Raw genomic sequence first — 22193 nt, forward strand, 5'->3', positions numbered from 1 at the left:
CAGTCCCTGGGCAGGTCAAATAACAAATAGAAATACATGAAAACACAACATCGATGAACAAATTACACTAACCTATGTAGTTTACCTTACCTATGTACACTACCTTCACAGATGTCAAATTACACGTGTAAATAATATATACATATTCAACTGGTCAATGTGTGAAAGATCTGAAAAGAGTGGAAATATAAACAATCAATAAAGTCTGTTTTGTTTTGTGTTTCGTGTTGAGTTCAGACCTGAAATTCTGCCTTTTTTTAGATCATTTTAGTTTCTAATGTAGAAACTGTAGATCGGTGTTTTATCACCAAATGTTTTCAAAGTACAGAGAGTCTCTGGAAGGTCAGGGTGTAAGGTAACCTTACTCACAATCAGACTCACAACCCACATCCACAGTCATAATATTTTTATTCTACTCTGAAGCTTTGCCTAAAAATCTAAACTAATTAGGAAGAACCTCATAGAACAAACCATAGCTGCATCAGAAGTCCGTCAAATGGGGTAGATGATGAAATAAGTTTTGTTGTGGATGGTTATATGCATTTGTATATTAATGATATGTTTCTGTTAGCGTGTTCTTTTGTTTTTATGATTGTAGCCATCCTTTTATTTATTTATGAGTCATTTGTAAAAGCTCCACTATTGAAAATGTCATCAGTGTCTTCAGTTTGTTTGTTTTGTCTCTTCAAGCTACCGAGACTTTAATTAATATAAACACAAGTCCAAGAAAAACAGAAAATCCTGGTAGTCATTATATGGTCATAACGGTGGTTTCGTTTATGTCCCACTCTTTTTAGCACGATCAGGCTAATCTGAGTACAGAAGCTGCATCCTCTTCACTTTAAGAAACCTCTTCTCTTGTGAGGAATGCAGAATCACTGGCAGCAATGTTAGACAAATAAGCCTCCATGGAGCAGAGTGCATGTGTTGTCTCACAGCTGTGTGTTTGTGTGTGAGTGTGTTACCATTCAGTTTGCTATTTTTCCTTTTTTGTAAAGCGATGATCGATTTATTTTTCGAACTTCTTGCTGTATCCAAATGTTGACGTTGATGCTTCTGTGTGCTGTGGTGAATTAGTGTGTCACAAGGCACTGCCAGGCCAAGCTGGGTGCACCGTGTTGGTTCAGGGAAGGGCTTCTGTTTATAAGGTAATTAGAGTGCTTATGGTTCACCTCGGGTAACTGAGGTCAGACTAGTTTATGTCTAGATTTCAGGGGCCCCCCTGTAAGAAGATATGCATTACTAGCACATTTAAATAACCTTGTGGTGAAGAAAAAGGCACAGGTGACAAAACAAACAGGCTGTGTGTTGTCCTGATCACTCTGAATAAGTGCAGGTTTTCACAGTCTAGTGTGTGTGAAATCAAGTGTCAGTCACAACATGCGGGCATTGTGCGTGTGCAGGCCTGTGACTCCCTGATATTCTTGTAGAAAAGTGGCATGAATGCACCTGGGAAATCTTTCTCCCTTGTTCTTTCACTCATGAATATGAATGAAATCCACATGTGTTTCAAATTTGTTTGCCGATTTGCATGAAGCACATGAGCGAACGGCAGGCTTGCAGGGGAGAGAAGCTGTTGTTGCGAAAAGTGCCAAGGCTCTGTGCGTCAAAACTCGGCGGGGTTTTGTTTTGTGTGCTGAATCATAAAGTGCTTTGTGGTTAAGTGGCCGTGCACAAACTCCTTAATAGTTGTTGTTGGTAAGAGAGCAAAGAAGCATTCATGTCGTGATCCCTGACTCTCCCCAAGTGTGGAGCGTGATTAGGATAAGAGCATTTTCTGCTATTAAACAGTGTTAGAGGAGCAGAGGTAAATTGCTAAATAGTTTTTGGTGAATCAGGAGTTGTCTTGGTACATGCTGCATTTATAACAGTTAAGGTATCCGTCATCACACTTAATCCCAGCACTTCAGCGCTTCAGTGTTACACTTGTGTAGACTACAAACACTAGCTACAACCCTAACCACTACACAATGTAGGAATTTGACAGAAATGAGCAGTAATATCAACACAGTGCATTCGTTTTTGAGCATGTACTTCACTATATGGCATGTACATTTTTTGTTGTCATGTATTATCCATTTATCTCTGAGGACTTCCATTAAGGAGTTGTGGCAGATTTTTCACAATCAGGAAATAAATCATGTGGATAGTTTGAGGGTATTTTATAGCCTTAGTGCACCAACCTTAAACCCAAGCATCTATCATCCCATGTCTTTACAAAGCATGTTGTTTTAACTTTTAGACAGGTCATGTCTTTACCATCACCCTTTATCTCTTAGTTTTTGTGTCCACACATGTCAAAATACAAATGTTTAACCAAGTGGTGTCATAATAAATCAGTAATTTACATTTAGCCAATTTGTAAAAATGGAAAATGTCAGATAATACTTAGTTGTGTTTAAAGTGCTTTTTTATCAGCAAGGAAACCAAATACCAGTGCAATTATACATGTTTATTTAATAATATAATGAGAGACAGTACGGCGAGGTATAAAATGATAGAGATAATCAGCATTTCCCTGGATGCTAATTTAATAAAACAAAAGATGCAGCTCAGTAAAAATGAACTTGAACACAGCTTGGGATCCAGTTTCCATGGGATGCTGTTGCCTCTTTCGTGATCCTTTGGAGACGGACATAGATGTTTGTTTTCTCATGATTGTTCAGCTAACCCTGGTTATTTTGCTAAGCTGGTTATTTGCTATAAGTGCCTTCTGCCCTCAGGGGGATGTTATTACGACATGCGATATTGGGTCACGCAGGAAGCCATCCTCAGATCTACTCTCTCGGGGTGTCTAAATCCAAGCTTCTCCCAACATTCAGTATGCTGGGATGCAATCAACATAAATTGAAAGACAGATGTGCACAGATCTGCTGTATATGTTTTCTGTACAATAATTTCATACCTGCTTTACAAACTGATTTACAGTACAAATATGACAAGGAAAGATTAATAAGAGTAGCAGCTCTTGAAGTTGCCAGTTGTCTTAATCAGCGCTTCTGTGACAGCGTCCAGTGTGTGTGTGTGTGTGTGTGTGTGGTACATGCATAGATCTGTTCCTCAGTCAGTATGTTTCATACTATGCAGATCAACAATGGTGGTCATCTTGACTGATTTCAGGAACTGACCAGTACCTCATTTATGTGCTAAAACCCCTCTCTCTGATGTTCAGAATCACTGCACTCAATTCAACAACCCAGCAAATCATATGTACTCAGTGAAAAATACATCAGTGCACCATATTTGAATTTATACATAGATGCGTTACACATGGCCTGCTCTTTCCCCATTAAGAATCTCTTGAGTGGTGAGTGTTCCTTTTGTATGATAATCACTTGTGCATGAGTTAAAGTGTTAAGTTTGAGGTAAGGGTTCAAATCTGGTTTTTGCAGGTTAATTTCCTCCTGTGGAAACCTGAAGAGTCACAAATGTTTTTTTAAAATAAAAAACTACCATAGTCAACTTACAGTCCTCTGAATTATGTTGAAATTCAAAGAAGTGTAATTAGACCTGAGCAAACATGCAGAAACAGACACAGCAACGAGATCTGCCTACAGCTGTTTGTGTGTGTGTGTGTGTGTGTGTGTGTGTGTGTGTGTGTGTGTGTGTGTGTGTGTGTGTGTGTGTGTGTGTGTGTGTGTGTGTGTGTGGTTATGTGTGTGTGGTTATGTGTGCATGTGCGTGCATAACAAAATTAGTTTTAGATTTCTTCAAACACGTTCATATAAACAGCCTGAAATATTGGAACAGTTTAGTTTTTACTTTTCTTAAAAGCTTGAAAGTCAGTGTTTGGTATGACCACCTTCATTCTTCAACACAGCCTGAAGTCTCTTAGCGAGCTTTCTTCTAATTTCTTTAAGCAGTCTTCAGGAATAGTTCTCCCAGCTTCTTAAAGGACATTCAAATGTCTCCTTTGGATGTTGGCTGCCTTTTTGTTTCATTCTCTGTCAAGATGATCCCACATTGCTGTAATAAGTCTGAGGCCTGTGCTCTGAGGAGGCTAATCAATGACTGACAGTGCTCCTTGTGTGTGTTTTTTTCCAGGTATGCTTTTACTGCACTGGCAGTGTGTTTGGGATAATTTTGCTGAAAAATGAAGGTGTCGCCAATCAGATGCTTTTAAATAGTGTTGTCAACACGTTCCATCAGCATTCACAAGATCGCTGTTGCAGTCCTAAACATGACAGAGTGCCAAGCAGATGGCTATAGAAAATGACTGTTTTACCTCTTTCCTGATGTCTTCCATATATTTATGACCCAGAAATGTTACACTTGGATCCATCTTTCCATCAGACCTGTTACCGATGATTTTCAGTCTAGTTCTTGGGTAATTTGGCATACCTCAGCCTTTTCTCCCCATCTCCCTGGGGGAATGGGTTCTCAACAGCCACCCTTACACTGAGACCATTTCTAATGAGGCTTTAGTCAACAGTAGATGGATCAACTGAAGGACCTGACGTGTCTCTCAGGACCTGTGTCATGTGTTTTCTGGATTTTTTCCTATTTCTTAAGGACATGACTTTTAGATACTGTTCATCTGCTGTAGATCATTTTTAAGGCCTGCCACATCTTCCTTTGTTCTCCAGTTGTCCACTTTTTTAAGTCCACACTGTACATTATGCTACAATATGGCAGCGTTTCAGCTAATAGCTCTTTGGGAATCAACTTGATTGTGCAAAAAATACTATTGTATGTCTGTCAAACTGTGTTATCTTTGGGAGTTTCATGGATTCAATCAGCTAAAGAAATGGAAACAAATTATGTGTTCTTACAACAGACTAGTAACAAAGATACAATTTGAAATTGGCTCTTTGCTAAGTTTTCTGTTATGTGTAAAAACAACACTGGTTCATCCTGTAAGTTAAGAGCCTTTTTTATGTTTCAGTGATTCATAGGTCAGTGTTAAAGGGTCAATAAGCATTCCATTTAAGTAATTGTTTTATTGGTGCTGAAGTACTACAGTATTTTATACCCGTCAGACTGTGCTATCTTTGGCATTTGTTGTCGATTCAGCTAAGGAAAGGGACAAATTATATCTTTTGGGACAGGTTGCTAAAGTGCCCAAAGGTACAGTTTAAATGTTGTTCTTTGTTAATATTTTTGTTATCTGTAGAGAAAACATTGGTTCATCCCTGTATGTTAGGGGCCTTTTGTAATACTTTAATTATTCATAGGTCAGTGTTAGGCTTAACACACCGAAAACATTCCTCTGAAAATGTTCGGGTACAAGGAGTGGACTGAACATGAGCGGAAAAGCATTTTTCGACCTGAAGAAGTGTTGCTCAAGATCACTTAAAAGAATTGTAAGTCTGGTTCCTTGGAAGCAAAATACAAAGAGAAAAAGAGGAGCTCATTTCTGTATATTCTCACAGTACTGTATATTTTATGTAAATACACCTTTGGTATTAAAGTAGTGAATTTGTCTTCTTATGCACATGTTCCTTTGATATTTTACAGAAAGAAGTGTTGCAAGGGCTTTAAGTTTGTTCTGGGCCAGTGCATTCCTGAAGGTATGAAACTGGATATCTCTCCTGTGCTTCTCTGATTATTTTGGGAATTCTTCCCAAACCCATCCAGTCTTTAGTCTTATAATATGTAATAATAAAAACTTAATGGTAGATGGATCTGAGATGCTCAGTTTCTGTTTTCTTGCTCATACTGACAAAGCGCTTCATTTATGTCCAGACTATGACGTATGCGCCGGCGCCCCCTGTGAGCAGCAGTGTACCGATCATTTCGGCAGAGTGGTGTGTACCTGTTACCCCGGCTATCGCTATGACCGTGAGCGTCACAGAAGGCGAGAGAAGCCCTATTGTCTGGGTGGGTACACCACATACATATTAATCAGTGTCATCTTTTAAAATAATGTTTGATTATTTGATCTTAACGGTCATTTAAAAGAAGCCTGTGCTCCTTTTGTACAAAGACAAAATACCTTACGATGAATATTTTTTATATATATTTCTTTAAATTATCATGAGGTTGTGCTTGTCAGTAAAACCTAAGTGACCCGAAGTGACACTTTGTCTTTCTTTTATCTCCCTCTTGTCACCGCATGATGCAGACATCAATGAATGCGCAGACAAAAACATGACTGCATGCTCTCAGATCTGCATTAACTCTGTGGGGAGCTACAGGTGTGAGTGTGAGAAAGGCTACTTCCTGGAAGAAGATGGGAAAACATGCACCAAGGGGGAGAGAGGTGAGATTGACATTTTCTCTTCAGCCAAGGTCACCTCACAGTCAGACGTGCCCTTGAATAAAGAGACTGACATTTTGTCTTTATTCAAGGGCACCTCTGACTGTGACGTGAAGCTGACAGCTTGTTATTGGTGTATGTGAGCGAGAGAGGGAGGCGGAGGAAGAGGAGGGGTACTGCAAAACACAGACACCTGGGAGTCATTAGACATCTTCGACCCTTGTGCATGTCAGAATGGTTCTGTCTCCTCAACGTGCTGCTGCCCCTTTGACTCCTGATCTTTCCTGATTTGCTGGGTGTATTTGAAGAAAGCTCAAATGTTCTAGGCGATAAAAAAACATTTTTTTCTTATTTTGCCTCAGATTCAGTTGCAATGAAGCAGTAAAGTGCTAAAGATTTGTTACTTCCTCCCTTGTGTTCATCTTCCATTGCATACTATAGTTCAGCAAAAAGCTGGAGAATGAGAAACTGCGGTACACATCATGCTGCCACTTTATGTCCCGCTGTTTTGTAATATAGTGGGGGAAAATAATATCCAGACAGTTTCACCATTCAACCACAGGCTCGAGACCAAACTAGAAGAGCTACAGTGTGCTTTTTATGGGCTTTGTTTCCATAGGAATGTGAGGTATGTGCAAGTTTATTGATTAGATATTATCGTTTTATGTATTGCATATGAGAGCATGAGGGTGGGAATGGATGTCTGTATCTGTGTGTGCCTGTATGTCTGTGTCTATATGTCAGGTTGGGTATCAGACGCCACCTCTCTAGGGACATCCCAGGTCCTCCAAGGTATGGAGGCCTATCTCTCCCCACCACTCCCCCTGCCAGTGGCAGACGCCCTCAAACATCGGTGCGTTGGTGGTTCTTTGTGTCCGGGGGTGAGCGTCCAGGTACACACCGGCTCACTCCTGGTGGCTGCTTGTCGGGGCTTGGAGCCTGGGGCTCACTCGGGCCACTTCGGGGGTGGGGTGCCCCCGGCCTCTTGGCACTGCAACCCCCCCTGGCTTCTGCTCCGCGGCTGCTGAGTGACCCCTCATCTGGGGTTCTCCTCAGCTCTTTCTGGGATATCGTGCAGCTGCCCCTCTGTTGGTCTTCCTTGGTCTCTTGTGCTCTGAGGGCCTCTGGATGTCTGGAGTCTTGATCTCCTCCATACCTGCTTCATGCCCTGGAGGACGGGGCTGTGGCCCCCCCACACCCTCTAACAGATCTTTACATGAAGGAACCTTTTTATACAAGCGCGTCCATGCTCACAGGTGTACACACGGGAGCTCACACACACAAACTACACCCTTTTTGGCTCCTACCTCAAAGCACACTGTGCGCTGTCGATCTTACATGCTGCACAATAATGTTTAATATTTAGTATTTACTGTTATATTCACATACACTCAACAAAAATATAAACGCAACACCTTTGTTACTGCTCCCATTCCCCATGGGATGGACGTAGAGACCTAAAATTCATTCCAGATACACAATATAACCATCCCTCCCAAACAGTGGTCACAAATCAGTCCAAATGTGTGGTAGTGGGCACATCTGCTATATTGAGATAATCCATCCCACCTCACAGGTGTGCCACATCAGGATGCTGATCTGACATCATGAGTAGTGCACAGGTGTACCTCAGACTGCCCACAACAAAAGGCCACCCTGGAATGTGCAGTTTTGTCTCACAGCAAAATGCCACAGATGCCACAAGCAATGAGGGAGCGTGCAATTGGCATGCTGACAGCAGGAATGTCAACCAGATCTGTCGCCCGTGCATTGAATGTTCATTTCTCAACCATAAGCCGTCTCCACAGGCGTTTCAGAGAATATGGCAGCACATCCAACCGGCCTCACAACCGCAGACCTCGTGTAACCACACCAGCCCAGGACCTCCACATCCAGCAGGTTCACCTCCAAGATCGTCTGAGACCAGCCACCCAGACAGCTGCTGGAACAATTGGTTTGCACAACCAAACAATTTCTGCACAAACTGTCAGAAACCATCTCAGGGACGCTCAACTGCATGCCTGCCGTCCTCATCGGGGTCTTGACCTGACTCCAGCTCGTCGCCGTAACAGACTTGTGTGGGCAAATGCTCACATTCGATGGCGTCTGGCGCGTTGGAGAGGTGTGCGCTTCACGGATGAATCATGGTTCACATTGTTCAGGGCAGATGGCAGCTGAGAATGTCCCAGTTCTTGCATGGCCAGCATACTCACCGGACATGTCACCCATTGAGCATGTTCGGGATGTGCTTGACCGGCGTATACGACAGCGTGTACCAGTTCCCACGAATATCCAACAACCTCGCACAGCCATTGAAGTGGAGTGGACCAACATTCCACAGGCCACAATTGACAATCTGATAGACTCCATGTGACGATGTGTTGCACTGCATGAGGCAAATGGTGGTCACACCAGATACTGACCGGTTCTGGGTCCCCAGACCCCCAATAACGCAAAAAACTGCACATTCCAGGGTGGCCTTTTGTTGTGGGCAGTCTGAGGTACACCTGTGCACTACTCATGATGTCAGATCAGCATCCTGATGTGGCACACCTGTGAGGTGGGATGGATTATCTCAATATAGCAGATGTGCCCACTACCACACATTTGGACTGATTTGTGACCACTGTTTGGGAGGGATGGTTATATTGTGTATCTGGAATGAATTTTAGGTCTCTACGTCCATCCCATGGGGAATGGGAGCAGTAACAAAGGTGTTGCGTTTATATTTTTGTTGAGTGTAGATCATCATGATGTTGTTTATTATGTTGCTCTTTTTTTTCTTCTGCTTGTTTTCTTTTTTCTTTCTCAACAGGTGATCCAGGGGTCCGTTCTTCGTACCTCACTTACTACATCCAAGATCAAATCATCGCGCTAACTTTGAGCTCGCTATTCCGGTTCTTCGAACACACCTGTTGTTGACGATTAGTATAGCTGGATGAAGTAATGTGAGATCACTGGGTGGCTTAACAGGGGCTATGCATCGATAGTAGAAACATTGATCGGCAACCCTCTGATTGGTCGGCGAAAATGTCGAAGGAGCGCGCTCAGTATTTTTCGGCAGCAGAGCAAGAACTCTTGAGTGAGGGATTTCAGGAGTTTCAGAGTTTAATTAAAACGCAAGGGAACACTGCAAAGGCTGCAAAAGCAAGGAGAGAGGGCTGGCAGAAAGTTGCTGACAAATTAAACTCGTAAGTAATTTAATAATAATAACAATAATAATGGAGTGGATTGATATAGCGCTTTTCAAGGCACCCAAAGCGCTTTACAATGCCACTATTCATTCACTCTCACATTCACACACTGGTGGAGGCAAGCTACAGTTGTAGCCACAGCTGCCCTGGGGCAGACTGACAGAAGCCAGGCTGCCATATCGCGCCATCGGCCCCTCTGGCCAACACCAGTAGGCGGTAGGGTAAATTTATTATATTATATTATATTATATTATATCATATTATATTATATTACATTATATCCTCTTTCACATTAGAGCCACAACAGGACCCACTAGAACATGGGAACAAGTAAAAGTGAAATATAAGAATATTCTACAGAATGGTAATATTTATCACTTATATTGCTTTTAGTCTCTTGAAAAGAGACCCTGAAATAATCTGTTTGTTTATAACAGCAACCAAGAAAAGGGCAGAGCAACAAAAGACAGGTGGTGGTCCTGCACCCCCTCGTCAACAAGTTGGTTAAGTAAATAATACCCTCACGGGAAAATCGATATCTCTCTATGAGCACACTGTCGCGCTGAGCTAAAGGATCCTGTCTGTCCCGCAATATACGCTGAATTCTGAAAACTCTCCTTATCAATCTTGCACCTTCCGCAATGGGCTGCTCGCGTAAACGGACAGGACATGGCTGCGACAGACTTCCCAAATCCACCTTCGCTTTTATAGCCGTGGTCTCCCATCTTGATTACACGAAGTAATTTCCAATTACTACTCTAAAATATGAATTACATCTGTAATAATCAAATACATGAAATAGGATGATTAATAGTACATTTCCCTTTTTTAGGAAATGACCTGTATGTATCTGTGTGAAATCAATAAATGGATCAAGTGCTGCATTATCTTTAGTTACATTGATAATATTTATTTATGGTAAAACAGTGGTGAAATATCGCTGTTGCTTTCATATAAATGAAGCGGACATACCTGAGTGGTCGCGATCTAATCCTGTTTACATAAAGTAAGCCTGCTCCCGAGCAGGTTTACGCTTACGGATCTGTTGCTATGACAGCAAGTCCCGGATGAGCTTCGGAGAACCGAACGATCCAAGATCACGCGAAATCGTCAACAATCAAATCCAGCTAACTTACTTAGCGAGGTACGAAGAACGGACCCGAGGTGATTGATATATGTATTTTTTGTCTGCTTATTTTGTTGGTTTTTGTTGTTTGCCCTTTATCACATTTCCTTTTCCCCACTGTTTTTCTTTCCCTCTTTCTTTCTCCCCTTTCTTTTCCCCAGTCAAATCTGTCCCGTATTCAGCAAGTGAAAATAAAATAAAATAAACAATTAAAAAAAAGGTGAATCAAATAGACCATTACGGCAAGGCTGGGATGGTCCATTTGGTAAAGTAAATCCGTTGGGCCTTTAGACAATAATTCTGATGGCAAAAGAGCCAAACGGGACAGGCAAAAAAAAGAAAAAGATATTATCGTTTTAATCTGGACGAACGAGCAAAAAGCTGAAAAAGTGGAAAGGAAAGTAAGAAAAAAAGACATGTAGTTATTTTCAGTTGTAACAATATGTTATTAAATCACATTGTTAACTCTGAACTCATTTTAATTCTGCACTTTCCAGCGACTGACTCATTTTTTACAGCCCCCTGCCAACTTTAGTTCAGTAAATCACCCACAATGGTTAATGTACCTTTTCGCTAGTGGATTTGCTTTTCCCCAGTTATTAAAAAAGAGAGTGTTTGCGAGAACAAAACTGCTCAATCTTATATTCATCACACAAAGAAAGCAGTCACTATCCGGTTGTACAAATCAGATCAGAATAAAGTCAGAACTGGTTCATGAATAGTTTCCTCATTTCAAGTTTTAATACCTGTTTCTGAAAAGACTAAAGCACAAACAGAACTATAAGACTAAATAACTGTTTTGCTGCTTTTGCCTTCAGAACATAAGCCACTCATCCCTCACTCTGCTCACACAGCTTATCAGAAACCCATCGAACAGTTACGAAGGCAGCACTGCTGAACATAACAACACTATTTAAATTATTAGACTGTTTTGGCGACAGATTTAATGTAACCTGACAGTAATAACAATTGTGGTTTCCCTTTATGTGGTCAATTTAACACAGCTCTGAATCATACGCTTTAGGTTAACTTTCCCAAAGCATAGCTTTTGGTTTACACTTTATGACAAGCAAGTGAAAGATACGTGGTTCGGTCCCAGGAAGAGACACAATTCCCTTTGGGGGCTACGTCAAGAAGAGAATCCAACATAAATATCTGCCAAATCAAAAATGTGGAGCTTCCCACTGTGGTGATCCTTGTTGAATAAGGGAGCAGCCAGATGTAGCTTCTTCAGTAAAGTCTGTTTTCCGGACAGTTTTCTAAGAAAAGCATTATGTTAACATAAACATTTTCCCATTTCCCAGCAGTACATCTCTTTGAGAAGTCTGATAATGTCATGAATACTGGAACCTGCTCAGCCACGTGTGATGATTTCTACCAAATTAAGATGTCTGTCCTACAGCTTAAACAGAAGGTAAAAAAGTGCGCATTGGATTGGTCCATTTCACCCACAAACTCAACAGAAATATCACAAATCTTGCAAACTGAGCTACACATGTGCATGACAGCAGTATGTTAGTTTTCATTGTGGAACTCAAAAAACTGTTTTTGTTTAATAAAATAAACATAAAAATGTAGATGTTCTTTAAAGTTTCAGAAAAAAGTAAGTAAAGATTTCATTTATTCATATCATGGAAAGGTTAGGAACCCTCAGTTTGAACACCTGTACCCAAGGTCACAGGCTAAAGTCTTGTATAATTTTTACTGATCAGCAGGTGAACCACAACCTTTCAGTGTGTGTGTGTGTGTGTGTGTGTGTGTGTGTGTGTGTGCGCGCCAGCATGGACAGATGCTTCTGCGTCTTGCATGAATTCTGATTTGTCAGCCCTGGCAGCATGGTGAGGTCTTTAAGGTATTACCCCCAGGGGTCACCAGCTCCACATGATGTTCTACTCAGATCAAAGATAACTTTTTCCTCAAGGATGCTACTTAGTATACAGGAGCAGGAAAGCTCCTGGTCATGCTGAATAATGCAGAGGGGTTGCCTGGCCTTCCATCTGGCTGGGTTACTGCTTATACTGTGGTGCAGATAGATGATCAACTTTAATCTTTGGCAGAGAATAAAATTTTAGCTTAATTTTAGTTTATGTTGGCCCTCCAGGGTGAAAGTTTCATTTCCTGTTTGACATTGCAGGCTTTTATGAGTCATTGTATGTAAAACTGTTTTTAAAACTAAATGCATAATTGTACAGTCAGATATTTGTATGTTTTATATACACTGTCCACTTCCTGCTGTGACAAAACAAATTTCCCACGTGTGGGACTAATAAAGGTTATCTTATCCTATCTTATCTTATAACTTCCAAATCAGCTTAAAAAAGGGCTTAATTAATTCAGCAATTTTTAGTTAACTTTCCATGGCATTTACAGTGTTATTCAACCATTTCTTCTTTTTCTTTCGTAACTCCTCTAAGATGGCTTTGCTGTCAAACAGTGCTGGCATCCCTGAGCAGATGACGAGTGAAAAACTCCTATCACCTATGTCTTTACCAGGGCCTCCAGGTTCCCCTGGACTCCCAGGTAAGACACAGCCTCAGTTTCTACGGGAGAACACCAGCCTCTATGAAGAAGTCATGACGTTAAGCAAAATGTTGGAAGTACTGATAGGCTAGATGCATTTAGGCACACCTTACATGAAAATATTACTGACAGCACTTATGCTATTAGTAGGTTTAAGCCCACACTGGGGTAATGCACTTTTTACAGCATGGTAAAAATGCATTAATCAATAATAATCAATAAAATACAAGAGTATTTAGTTTTCACAATTCAAAGCATTGGACAACTTTTAATTTTGACCTGTTAATAGAGAATTAATATTTGTACCATATTTAACTGCAAACTATAGGTAACCTCAAATTGTAAACCTCTGAAAAGCTAAAATCCAAACTTCAGGGTGTTTTTGTGGTCATCCCTCTTTTAAACAATGTTAGCACACAGTGCAGGTTTTCCTCATATAATATAGGCATTGTTGGCATCATCTTAACATTGAAATCTCTCTAGTACAGCTAAGAAGCATCTATTATGCAGAGTCTGTGTGTGTAATCTCTTCAGTTGTTTCCTACCCACTCATATCAGTGTGTAATACTTCAGGAGATCCAGGACCAGAAGGCCCTCCAGGAATTTCAGGACAGACGGGGCCCCCTGGACCACCTGGCCCCAGAGGCTTAATGGGACCCATTGGACCAACACCCGACCTGTACCACATCAAACGAGGCCCTCGGGGACCTGTGGTCAGTTATTAAATCCCTGTTTTACAATTAAAAATTTACGCAGAATTTAACAAGAAAAACTAACGTTCGTCTTGGATGAAACAAACAGCCTCGCAGCATTTTATATCCAATTTGTCTTTGTTACGTCCCCCCACCACGGCGTAGGGTATAATTCTGAATAATCAGTGACCAACGCATAAGCCGCTGGTTGTGATTATACATCTTGGAGAGGAAAACTAAAGGGTTGTGATCTGTGAATACTTGGACTGACCTCTGACCTGACTCTGTATAGACTTCAGAATGTTGCAAGGCCCACAACAAAGCAAGGGTCTCCTTTTCAATGGTAGAATACCTGAGCTGGTGTTTGTCAAACTTCCGAGAGAAGTAACTTACAGGATGGTCAATGCCCTGGGTATCCTCCTGGAGAAGCACCGCTCCCGCCCCAACTGCGCTGGCATCTATTTCCAGTTTGAATGGTAAAGAGAAGTTAGGAGCAGACAAAACAGGGGTGCAACAAAGTAAGCCCTTAAGGTTTTCGAAAGCCTGCTGGCAACTCTCAGACCAAATAAACGGCTTTGAGGGGCTGGTTAAGTCAGTGAGGGGGGCAGCAACAGAAGAGAAATTCTTACAAAATCGTCGGTAATATCCTGTCATCCCAAGGAACCGCCGCAGTTCTCTCCTGGTGGTTGGTTGGGGGAACTCTCTAATCGCAGTGACTTTGGCATCTGCAGGGCGCACTTTTCCTAGACCAACTTGCTGGCCAAGGTAGAGGACACTGCCTCTGGCAAAATCACATTTGGCAAGGTTCAAAGTGAGAGATGCATTTTCTAGGCTAATGAAGACTTCTTTCAATGTAGCCATGTGGGTTGACCAGTCACTGCTATACACAACGATGTCATCCAAGTAGGCTCTGCAGTTGGGGATGTTTCCCAACACTTTATTAACCAGTCTCTGAAATGTTGCAGGGGCATTGCACATGCCAAAAGGCATAACCGTATACTGCAGAAAGTGGTCAGGAGTGACAAAAGCTGAAATGTCAGATGCTTGCTGTGTCAAAGGCACTTGCCAATACCCTTTTAACATATCGAGTTTAGTGATGTATTTTGCAGGCCCGATTTCATCAATGCAGTCATCGATAAGAGGTAAGGGATGTGCATCCGGTACAGTGACAGAGTTCACCTTTCGGAAGTCGGTACAGAATCTTGGGCTTCCATCTTTTTTTGTGTCTAAGAGACATGGTGAACTCCAAGAGCTGGAGCTTGGCACTGCAAATCCATTCTGAAGAAGATACTCAACTTCCTGTTTTATGATCTCCCTCTTTGCAGGACTAACCCGATAAGCGCGCTGTTTGATTGGTGTAGGGTTAGTCAGCACCACATCATGTTTTATGACAGAGGTTTGAGACGGGATATCACTGAACAGAGATGGGAATCCCGATATGAGTGTTATAATATCATTACTCTGTTCAGCAGGAAGGTGGGACAGGTATTGTGTTAGGGTCGACAATATCACAGAATTACCTAGTCGAGCACTTTGAGGCTCAGCACCCCGTAACACCAACCCATCTTCATCTGGAGTAATCTCCACCTTGGTCACCGAAGCCATCGGAAACGTAGCCACAGATGGCACAGCTGAAGGTTCACGAGAGTTGTACAGCTTCATCATGTTGACATGACACACCCGAGTGGGACGTCTGCGATCTGGGGTCTGAATAATGTAGTTAGTCTTGCTGAGTTTTCTCTCTACAACATAAGGACCAGAGAACCTAACGGAGAGAGAGGAGCCGGGCACCGGAAGGAGAAGGAGCACTCTGTCACCTGGCAGAAATGAACGGTCAACAGCCCGCTGATCAAAGTGTCTCTTCATTTTCGCTTGTGACGTGGCTAATACCTTCCTGGTTAAGGAATAAGCCCTCTTCAACCTGTCATTCAGTGTCTTGACGTACTCTGGAAGGCTTTTGGCGTTGTCAACCGGTGTAGCTAGCCTTTCTTTAAAAACCTTCAAAGGACCCCTCATCTCACGCCCAAACACAAGTTCACTGGGACTAAATCCCAGAGATTCTTGGGTTGCTTCCCGACAGGCAAATAAAACAAGTGGAACACTTTCATCCCAGTCCCGTTGGGAACTATAACAGTGTTTCCTTAACATAGACTTCAAAGTCTGATGAAACCTCTCTAGTGCCCCCTGACTTTCAGGATGGTAAGAACTCGAGGTTATGTGTTCAATGCCTAATGTTTTCAGGGCTTGGGCAAACACTCTAGACTTAAAGTTAGTGCCTTGGTCTGTTTGCACAACCTTAGGCAGACCAAAGGTTGAAAAGAATCTCAACAGTGCTTTGACAACAATCTGAGCTGTTATTCTCCGTAGTGGGATTGCCTCGGGAAACCTGGTTGAAACGCACATGACAGTCAAAAGAAACTGGTTTCCAGTTTTAGCTTTAGGTAGAGGCCCCACACAGTCAACAATCACTTTTTGAAATGGCTCCTCTACTACTGGGATAGGACAGAGAGGAGCTGGGGGGATTACTTGGTTTGGCTTGCCGGTCATTTGGCATACATGGCAAGTACGGCAGTATTGAACAACATCAGATTTCAGTCCGGGCCAGAAAAAATGTTTCAGAATTCTGGTGTATGTTTTATTAACCCCCAAATGTCCTGACCATGGATGGTCATGTGCTAAGGACAGTACCTGGGTACGATAAGCAGTAGGTACAACCACTTGATAAACTGCAGACCAGTCTGCGTCTTCCGAGACCTCACTTGTCCATCTGCGCATCAGAAGACCTTCGTCAGAGAAGTAAGCCAGCTTTTTCCTTTTGGCATCCTGTTGACTGAGAGTGGAGGAATGACACTTGGACAGGGTTACATCATTTTTCTGTGCAATAATGAACTCCTCTCGGGAGACTGGCAAATCCAGAACTGGTTGTGTTTTGTCAGCAGGTGGAACTGTGGCCTGAACCTTAGATCCAGAGGTAAAGTTAATCACGTCACCAACGGGATCTGACCTCATGAAGGAATCGGCCAAGTCAGGACCATACTTTTTTGTCTGGGCCCTCGTAACTACACAAGCTGGAAAAATGGCAGGCTGGTCTTGGGCTGGGTCAGAATCCCGGCTCAGCTCGGGTCTGTCTAACACCTCAGGAATGGGTGTGACCTTACCTCCAGCAAGGTCATTACCTAGGATGAAGTCAATGCCTGGTATGGGCAACGCAGAACGAATAGCCACTTTAACAACTCCGCTGACTAATGTTGACTGAATGTGAATAGTGTGCAAAGGGGCAGATACAAATCCGAGTTCTACTCCCTGGACAATAACACTGGACTGGCAAAACGACGACTCAGAAAACGGTAAGACGTTTTCTCTAATGATGAACTGAGAGGCCCCTGTATCTCTCAGTATTTTTACTGGTTGTTGATCTTTTGGATTCCCAGTCAGCGAAACCACTCCCTCTAGAATGAATGGTTTGAAACAGGGGTCAGGGTGGTTAGTGTTCGGTTGAAATGCCCTCCCATTCTCTGTGGCTTTAATCAGTCCCACCCCTTTTGGTTGTGAGGATAGTTGCTGTTTACGCTTTAATGCCTGACATTCTGCAATGAGATGACCCCTCTTGTGGCAATAAAAGCATTCACGCTCACCGTGGGGAGGCGAGGGCACCCTCACTGGCCTCGCAGCAGAGCAACTAGACTCAAGCCGTGCTGAGCGCAAGGTTGTGGGCCTATCTGGATGGGAAACAGGGGTAAAAACATTCTTATGAGTTAACACAAACTCATCGGCCAACACAGCTGCTTTGGACATTGACATCACCTTCTGTTCATTTAAGAACATTATGAGCCTCTCAGGTAATGAATTTTTAAAATCCTCCAGTAACATTAACTCACGCAGCGACTCATACTCATCCCCAACTCCGTTAGCAGCGCACCATTTATCAAAAAGAGCCCCTTTTTCATGTGCAAACTCCACATATGTTTGACTGCTGGACTTCTTATGGTTCCTAAATTTCTGCCTGTAGGCTTCAGGTACCAGTTCGTAGGCACGTACAATTGTTTCCTTCAACACGTCGTATTTCATGCTTTGCTCTAGCGAAAGTGAAGCTACTACCTCCTGAGCTTTGCCCACTAATTTACACTGAAGTAATATGGGCCACATGTCTCTTGGCCATTTCAGAGCAGTAGCCACCTTTTCAAAAGCGTTGAAGTACGAATCTACCTCAGTCTCACGAAAGGTAGGTACTAGGGCAATATGTTTGCTAACGTTAAAACTTTCCGGGGAGACTTTCGGGATTTCTTTAGTGGCATCTGTTTTCTGTCCTGATGACACCCACTGTCACGGTCCGGGGCAGTGGCCGTGTGAAGAGTGGAAAGGAGGACTCAAATGCAGCACTTACTCAGATGTGAAGGTGATTTATTGACAAACCTGAACATGAAGGGAGAACAGCAGGGAGAGCACGCAGGGGATTCACCGGGTATGAACACAGACGACGCGACGAGGAGCAGAGGAAATCACACACTATAAGTACACGAAGAGACACTGGGAAATCACACACAGGTGGGGGAAACAGCTGGACCTGATTAACCTGACGAGACAGGGGAACACTAACACCAGGGACCAACAGAGGGAGCACAAACCCAGAACCCAGTGTCTAAAATCCCAAACACAAACCATCCCAAAACAGCCATGAATAATAATGAAAGTAATAACAATAAAGAACATAAACATAAAGTCACTGAGTCATGGTCGCAGGACCATGACAGTACCCCCCCCTCAAGGGCTGGCCCCCGACAGCCACAGAAACACACCACCAGATCCGGGCGGGCGGCAGGGGGCCCAGGACGGAGGGACCAGCCGACGTGGCAGCCGGTGTGGCATGAGGCCGGACGGGCTCCTCGGGCCCCCCAGCCGACGTGGCAGTCAGTGTGGCATGAGGCCAGACGGGCTCCTCGGGCCCCCCAGCAGGCGAAGCAGGAGGCTGGACGGGCTCCTCGGGCCCCCCAGCGAAAACAGCCGCAGAACCAGCGGGCACACATGAAACAAAACCAGTAGGCACGTGGGCCTCTGGCGCACGTACGGAGGGCTGCAGCTGCGCAGAGCACTGACCCTGCTCAGGCAGTGACAGCCCGGTACAGTTCACAGCTGGCATCTTGGCCTCCAGGGGTCCAGAGTAAGCTGAGGGCAGTAACCCAGCCTCTGGGGAAGCCCCGGAGTGAGCAACAGTCTCTAATGTTGCCAGCTTTTGAGGAACAGGTCCGTAGCGAAACAGTTTGTCTCCCTGCCCAGAAACAGCGGTGGAAAAACAGTGTGAAAATTGTGGCTCAGCCATTACCGGAACTGTGGGCTGTAGCGATGCTAGCGGTGGTGGTGGCTGAGTGGCTAACTGGAGCGGCGGCAGAACGGGTAATTGAGCCCTTAGGGAGGCTAACGGTTGAGCCACAGACCTGGGAGCTTGTGGCTGGACACAGAACTGAGCCGGAGAATGGTGATAAAGTCCTGGCTCAGAAGGAGCGGCAGAGAAACAGTCTCTCGGTTTTACAGAGGGTTTGTAGACGCCCACTTGCGAAGGATCCGTTACCACGAAGGTAGGTAAGCTATCTACACTGTCTCTCATCCCGCTCTGAATAGCCCCAGAAAACAGAGTCCCGGAATCTGGGGAAGCCAGAACATGTCGCTCGCTCACCGCCTCGGGCTGCTCGAAAGTAAAAGCAGACGGGGGGTGAAGTCCGAGGTCCAAAAGGAGGAACTCCCGCTCCCACAAACAAAGCGAGCCCAGAAGCCATGGGAGACCGGTCACCAGACGCTGTAGCCGCCTCTCTATAGCGCGCTGGGACGTGCCACCCGGGTTTTCCAGCCACCGGTCGATGAGCTCCTGTGTGGCATCGATGAGATTTTCCCGTAGCTCCCTGGACGGGTTAAGCGCTGCTGGGTCCATGTTGTGGTCGCGTCGTACTGTCACGGTCCGGGGCAGCGGCCGTGTGAAGAGTGGAAAGGAGGACTCAGATGCAGCACTTACTCAGATGTGAAGGTGATTTATTGACAAACCTGAACATGAAGGGAGAACAGCAGGGAGAGCACGCAGGGGATTCACCGGGTATGAACACAGACGACGCGACGAGGAGCAGAGGAAATCACACACTATAAGTACACGAAGAGACACTGGGAAATCACACACAGGTGGGGGAAACAGCTGGACCTGATTAACCTGACGAGACAGGGGAACACTAACACCAGGGACCAACAGAGGGAGCACAAACCCAGAACCCAGTGTCTAAAATCCCAAACACAAACCATCCCAAAACAGCCATGAATAATAATGAAAGTAATAACAATAAAGAACATAAACATAAAGTCACTGAGTCATGGTCGCAGGACCATGACACCCTCAGTGCTTCTACTTCAAGCTGCTTTAACCTGACTTCTTTTTCAGCTTCTATCTCCAGCCTACGGACCTCCAGCCGGAGATCATAATCTGCTTTACGCACCTTATCCTTCTCTTGTGCCTCTAGCTGTAAACGCAGTAAGCGAACCTTAAGCTTTGCATCACTGCTAGACGTTTGGGATTCTGGAGTGAAAGGCTTAAAGCGAGGCAGAGTTTGGGGAGCCGCATCCGAGTTAACTTGGGCACCCGGAGGTGTAGCAGGCAGCGCTTGCTCATCAGTTCTCTCTGGAGAAGCTGGATTAGCAGAGGCTCCAGGGGGAGCTAAAGGGTCCTGAGAAGGCACCCCAGCTGTAACAGGGCTGATTAAAATACCCAACTCGATTAATCCCTCCAACAAAGCCTGCTTAATCTCCTTCTTCACTCCATACTTTGGTACAGAAAGGTTATACTGGGCAGCAATACTCAACAGGTCGTCTTTGCGACATAAGTCAATCTTATCAACGCTAGGCTGACTAACAAAATCAAGCAGGTCAAAACTCATCTCCGGCTGATACTATGAAACGTAGACACCCTAAAATCACGGCACCCTCCTCATTAATATAGGTTGTCCACCGCATACAACGATCCCGGACGAGCCCCCATTTGTGTTACGTCCCCCCCCCCCACCACGGCGGGGGCAAAGGCAGGCAGGGGACAGCAACACTGGACAACCACAATCAATGAAGGAGGAAGACCACAGAGCAGTTAGGTATCAGGCAGAATTTAATGGTTGGACAGTCAATCTTAACAACAGAGAAGAGGTGGGGGGGGAGGAGGACTGGGCGGTTGATCCAAATCAAAGAAAGTAATAAAACAAAAAGAGGTCAGTAGCTTCCAGGGCCTAGCCTAACTGAAAGAAAAGTGCAAAACAAAAGGCCTACCTAGCTACTCGATAAAAGTCAGTGAAAACCTACAAGGGTGGCATCAACCGCATAACCTAGTGTGACTAACAGAGTAAAATCTACAACCAATGTATAGGGTACCCCGGCTTACCTGTCCAGCCTCCCACCACACACAACATAAAGAAGCCTGTTCGCAAATGTTTGTCAAAGCAGAAGCCAGCAGCCCCAGCTGGCCAGGGAGCGGCTCATTTGTAGTGTTCCTTGGAGTGTGATTGGCCAACTGAGCCCAGACCAGCCAATAGACACCTGCCAATCAACTTCGAACTGGCCAATCAGAGGAGGCCTGACGCCTGAAAGATAAACAGAACACAAAACAGAGCACAAAAGCAAAGCCACACCCCTTGGCACGTAACAGTCTTATTCTTCATGTCAAATGGAGAATATAAAAATCAGAAAGTTTGTGTCCTGATTGTGACCTATGAATAAGTTGATGTATAGCACCACTCTTACACCAGTTACCTCTATTTATTATTATTTTTATCTTATAATTTTACTTTGTGACACATAGAAGAATGGCTGTTTTAATATGAAAAGCAATACAATCTTGAAAATCTCTTTTTTCATTTTAATGATTCACTAAATTATTATATTATCAGATAATTTAGTGTAACTGCATTGACAGGAAACCCCCCTGAGAAAGACACAAAATACATCCCGTCATGCACCCTTTTAAAGACCCTCATTCTTGCGAGGTGGATAAGGATAACACGTGGAAATGGCAGGACAACAGCTTCGGTTGCTTTCTTTGGCTTGCTGTTTTTGTGCCGTGCCAAGTCTTTCCTGCAAGTGTCAACCCTACATGTTAAAGTGTGGGACTGGAATCAAGAATGTGCAGGATGTGGCTATCAAGACATATTTTCTACTTTTTTAAAGCTCTTGTATTTATGCAATCTTCTCACTGATAAATCAGACTATCATCACCTACCATCAATCACATCACAAGTTGCTTAAAGCCAAAACAAGAGCTGTAGAGCAGTGTTTTTTAGAAGATGACCTGTTGCTTTGTGTTTGAGCGTGGATGCGTTTTTTTAAATCTTATTTATACATTTCATCAGTACACATGCTGATGATCTCCTACTGAAAGGATGTTGTCCTCTCATCGCACAACAACCTGGTTAAACTCTAGGTGCAGTTAGGTTTGGTTTGGTCAC

The 22193-nt window shown here is 43.9% G+C and overlaps 1 protein-coding gene across 5 annotated transcripts in view; it reads left to right on the top strand.

Moving 5' to 3' along the window:
* Positions 1-22193, top strand: part of ccbe1 (collagen and calcium binding EGF domains 1) — a 47077-nt gene that overhangs the window by 21474 nt on the left and 3410 nt on the right. For 4 of the 5 annotated variants that reach the window (XM_026173562.1, XM_026173563.1, XM_026173564.1 and 1 more), the window contains 6 exons: positions 5458-5510; positions 5686-5820; positions 6065-6202; positions 11824-11933; positions 12934-13039; positions 13613-13752. In XM_026173562.1, coding sequence (XP_026029347.1) covers positions 5458-5510; positions 5686-5820; positions 6065-6202; positions 11824-11933; positions 12934-13039; positions 13613-13752 — 682 coding nt within the window. The remainder of the gene's footprint in view (positions 1-5457; positions 5511-5685; positions 5821-6064; positions 6203-11823; positions 11934-12933; positions 13040-13612; positions 13753-22193) is intronic. The other variant, XM_026173566.1, reaches the window with a different exon arrangement.

The sequence above is a fragment of the Astatotilapia calliptera genome, chromosome 7, assembly GCF_900246225.1.
Source record: "Astatotilapia calliptera chromosome 7, fAstCal1.2, whole genome shotgun sequence".
In the NCBI taxonomy this organism is placed as follows: domain Eukaryota; kingdom Metazoa; phylum Chordata; class Actinopteri; order Cichliformes; family Cichlidae; genus Astatotilapia; species Astatotilapia calliptera.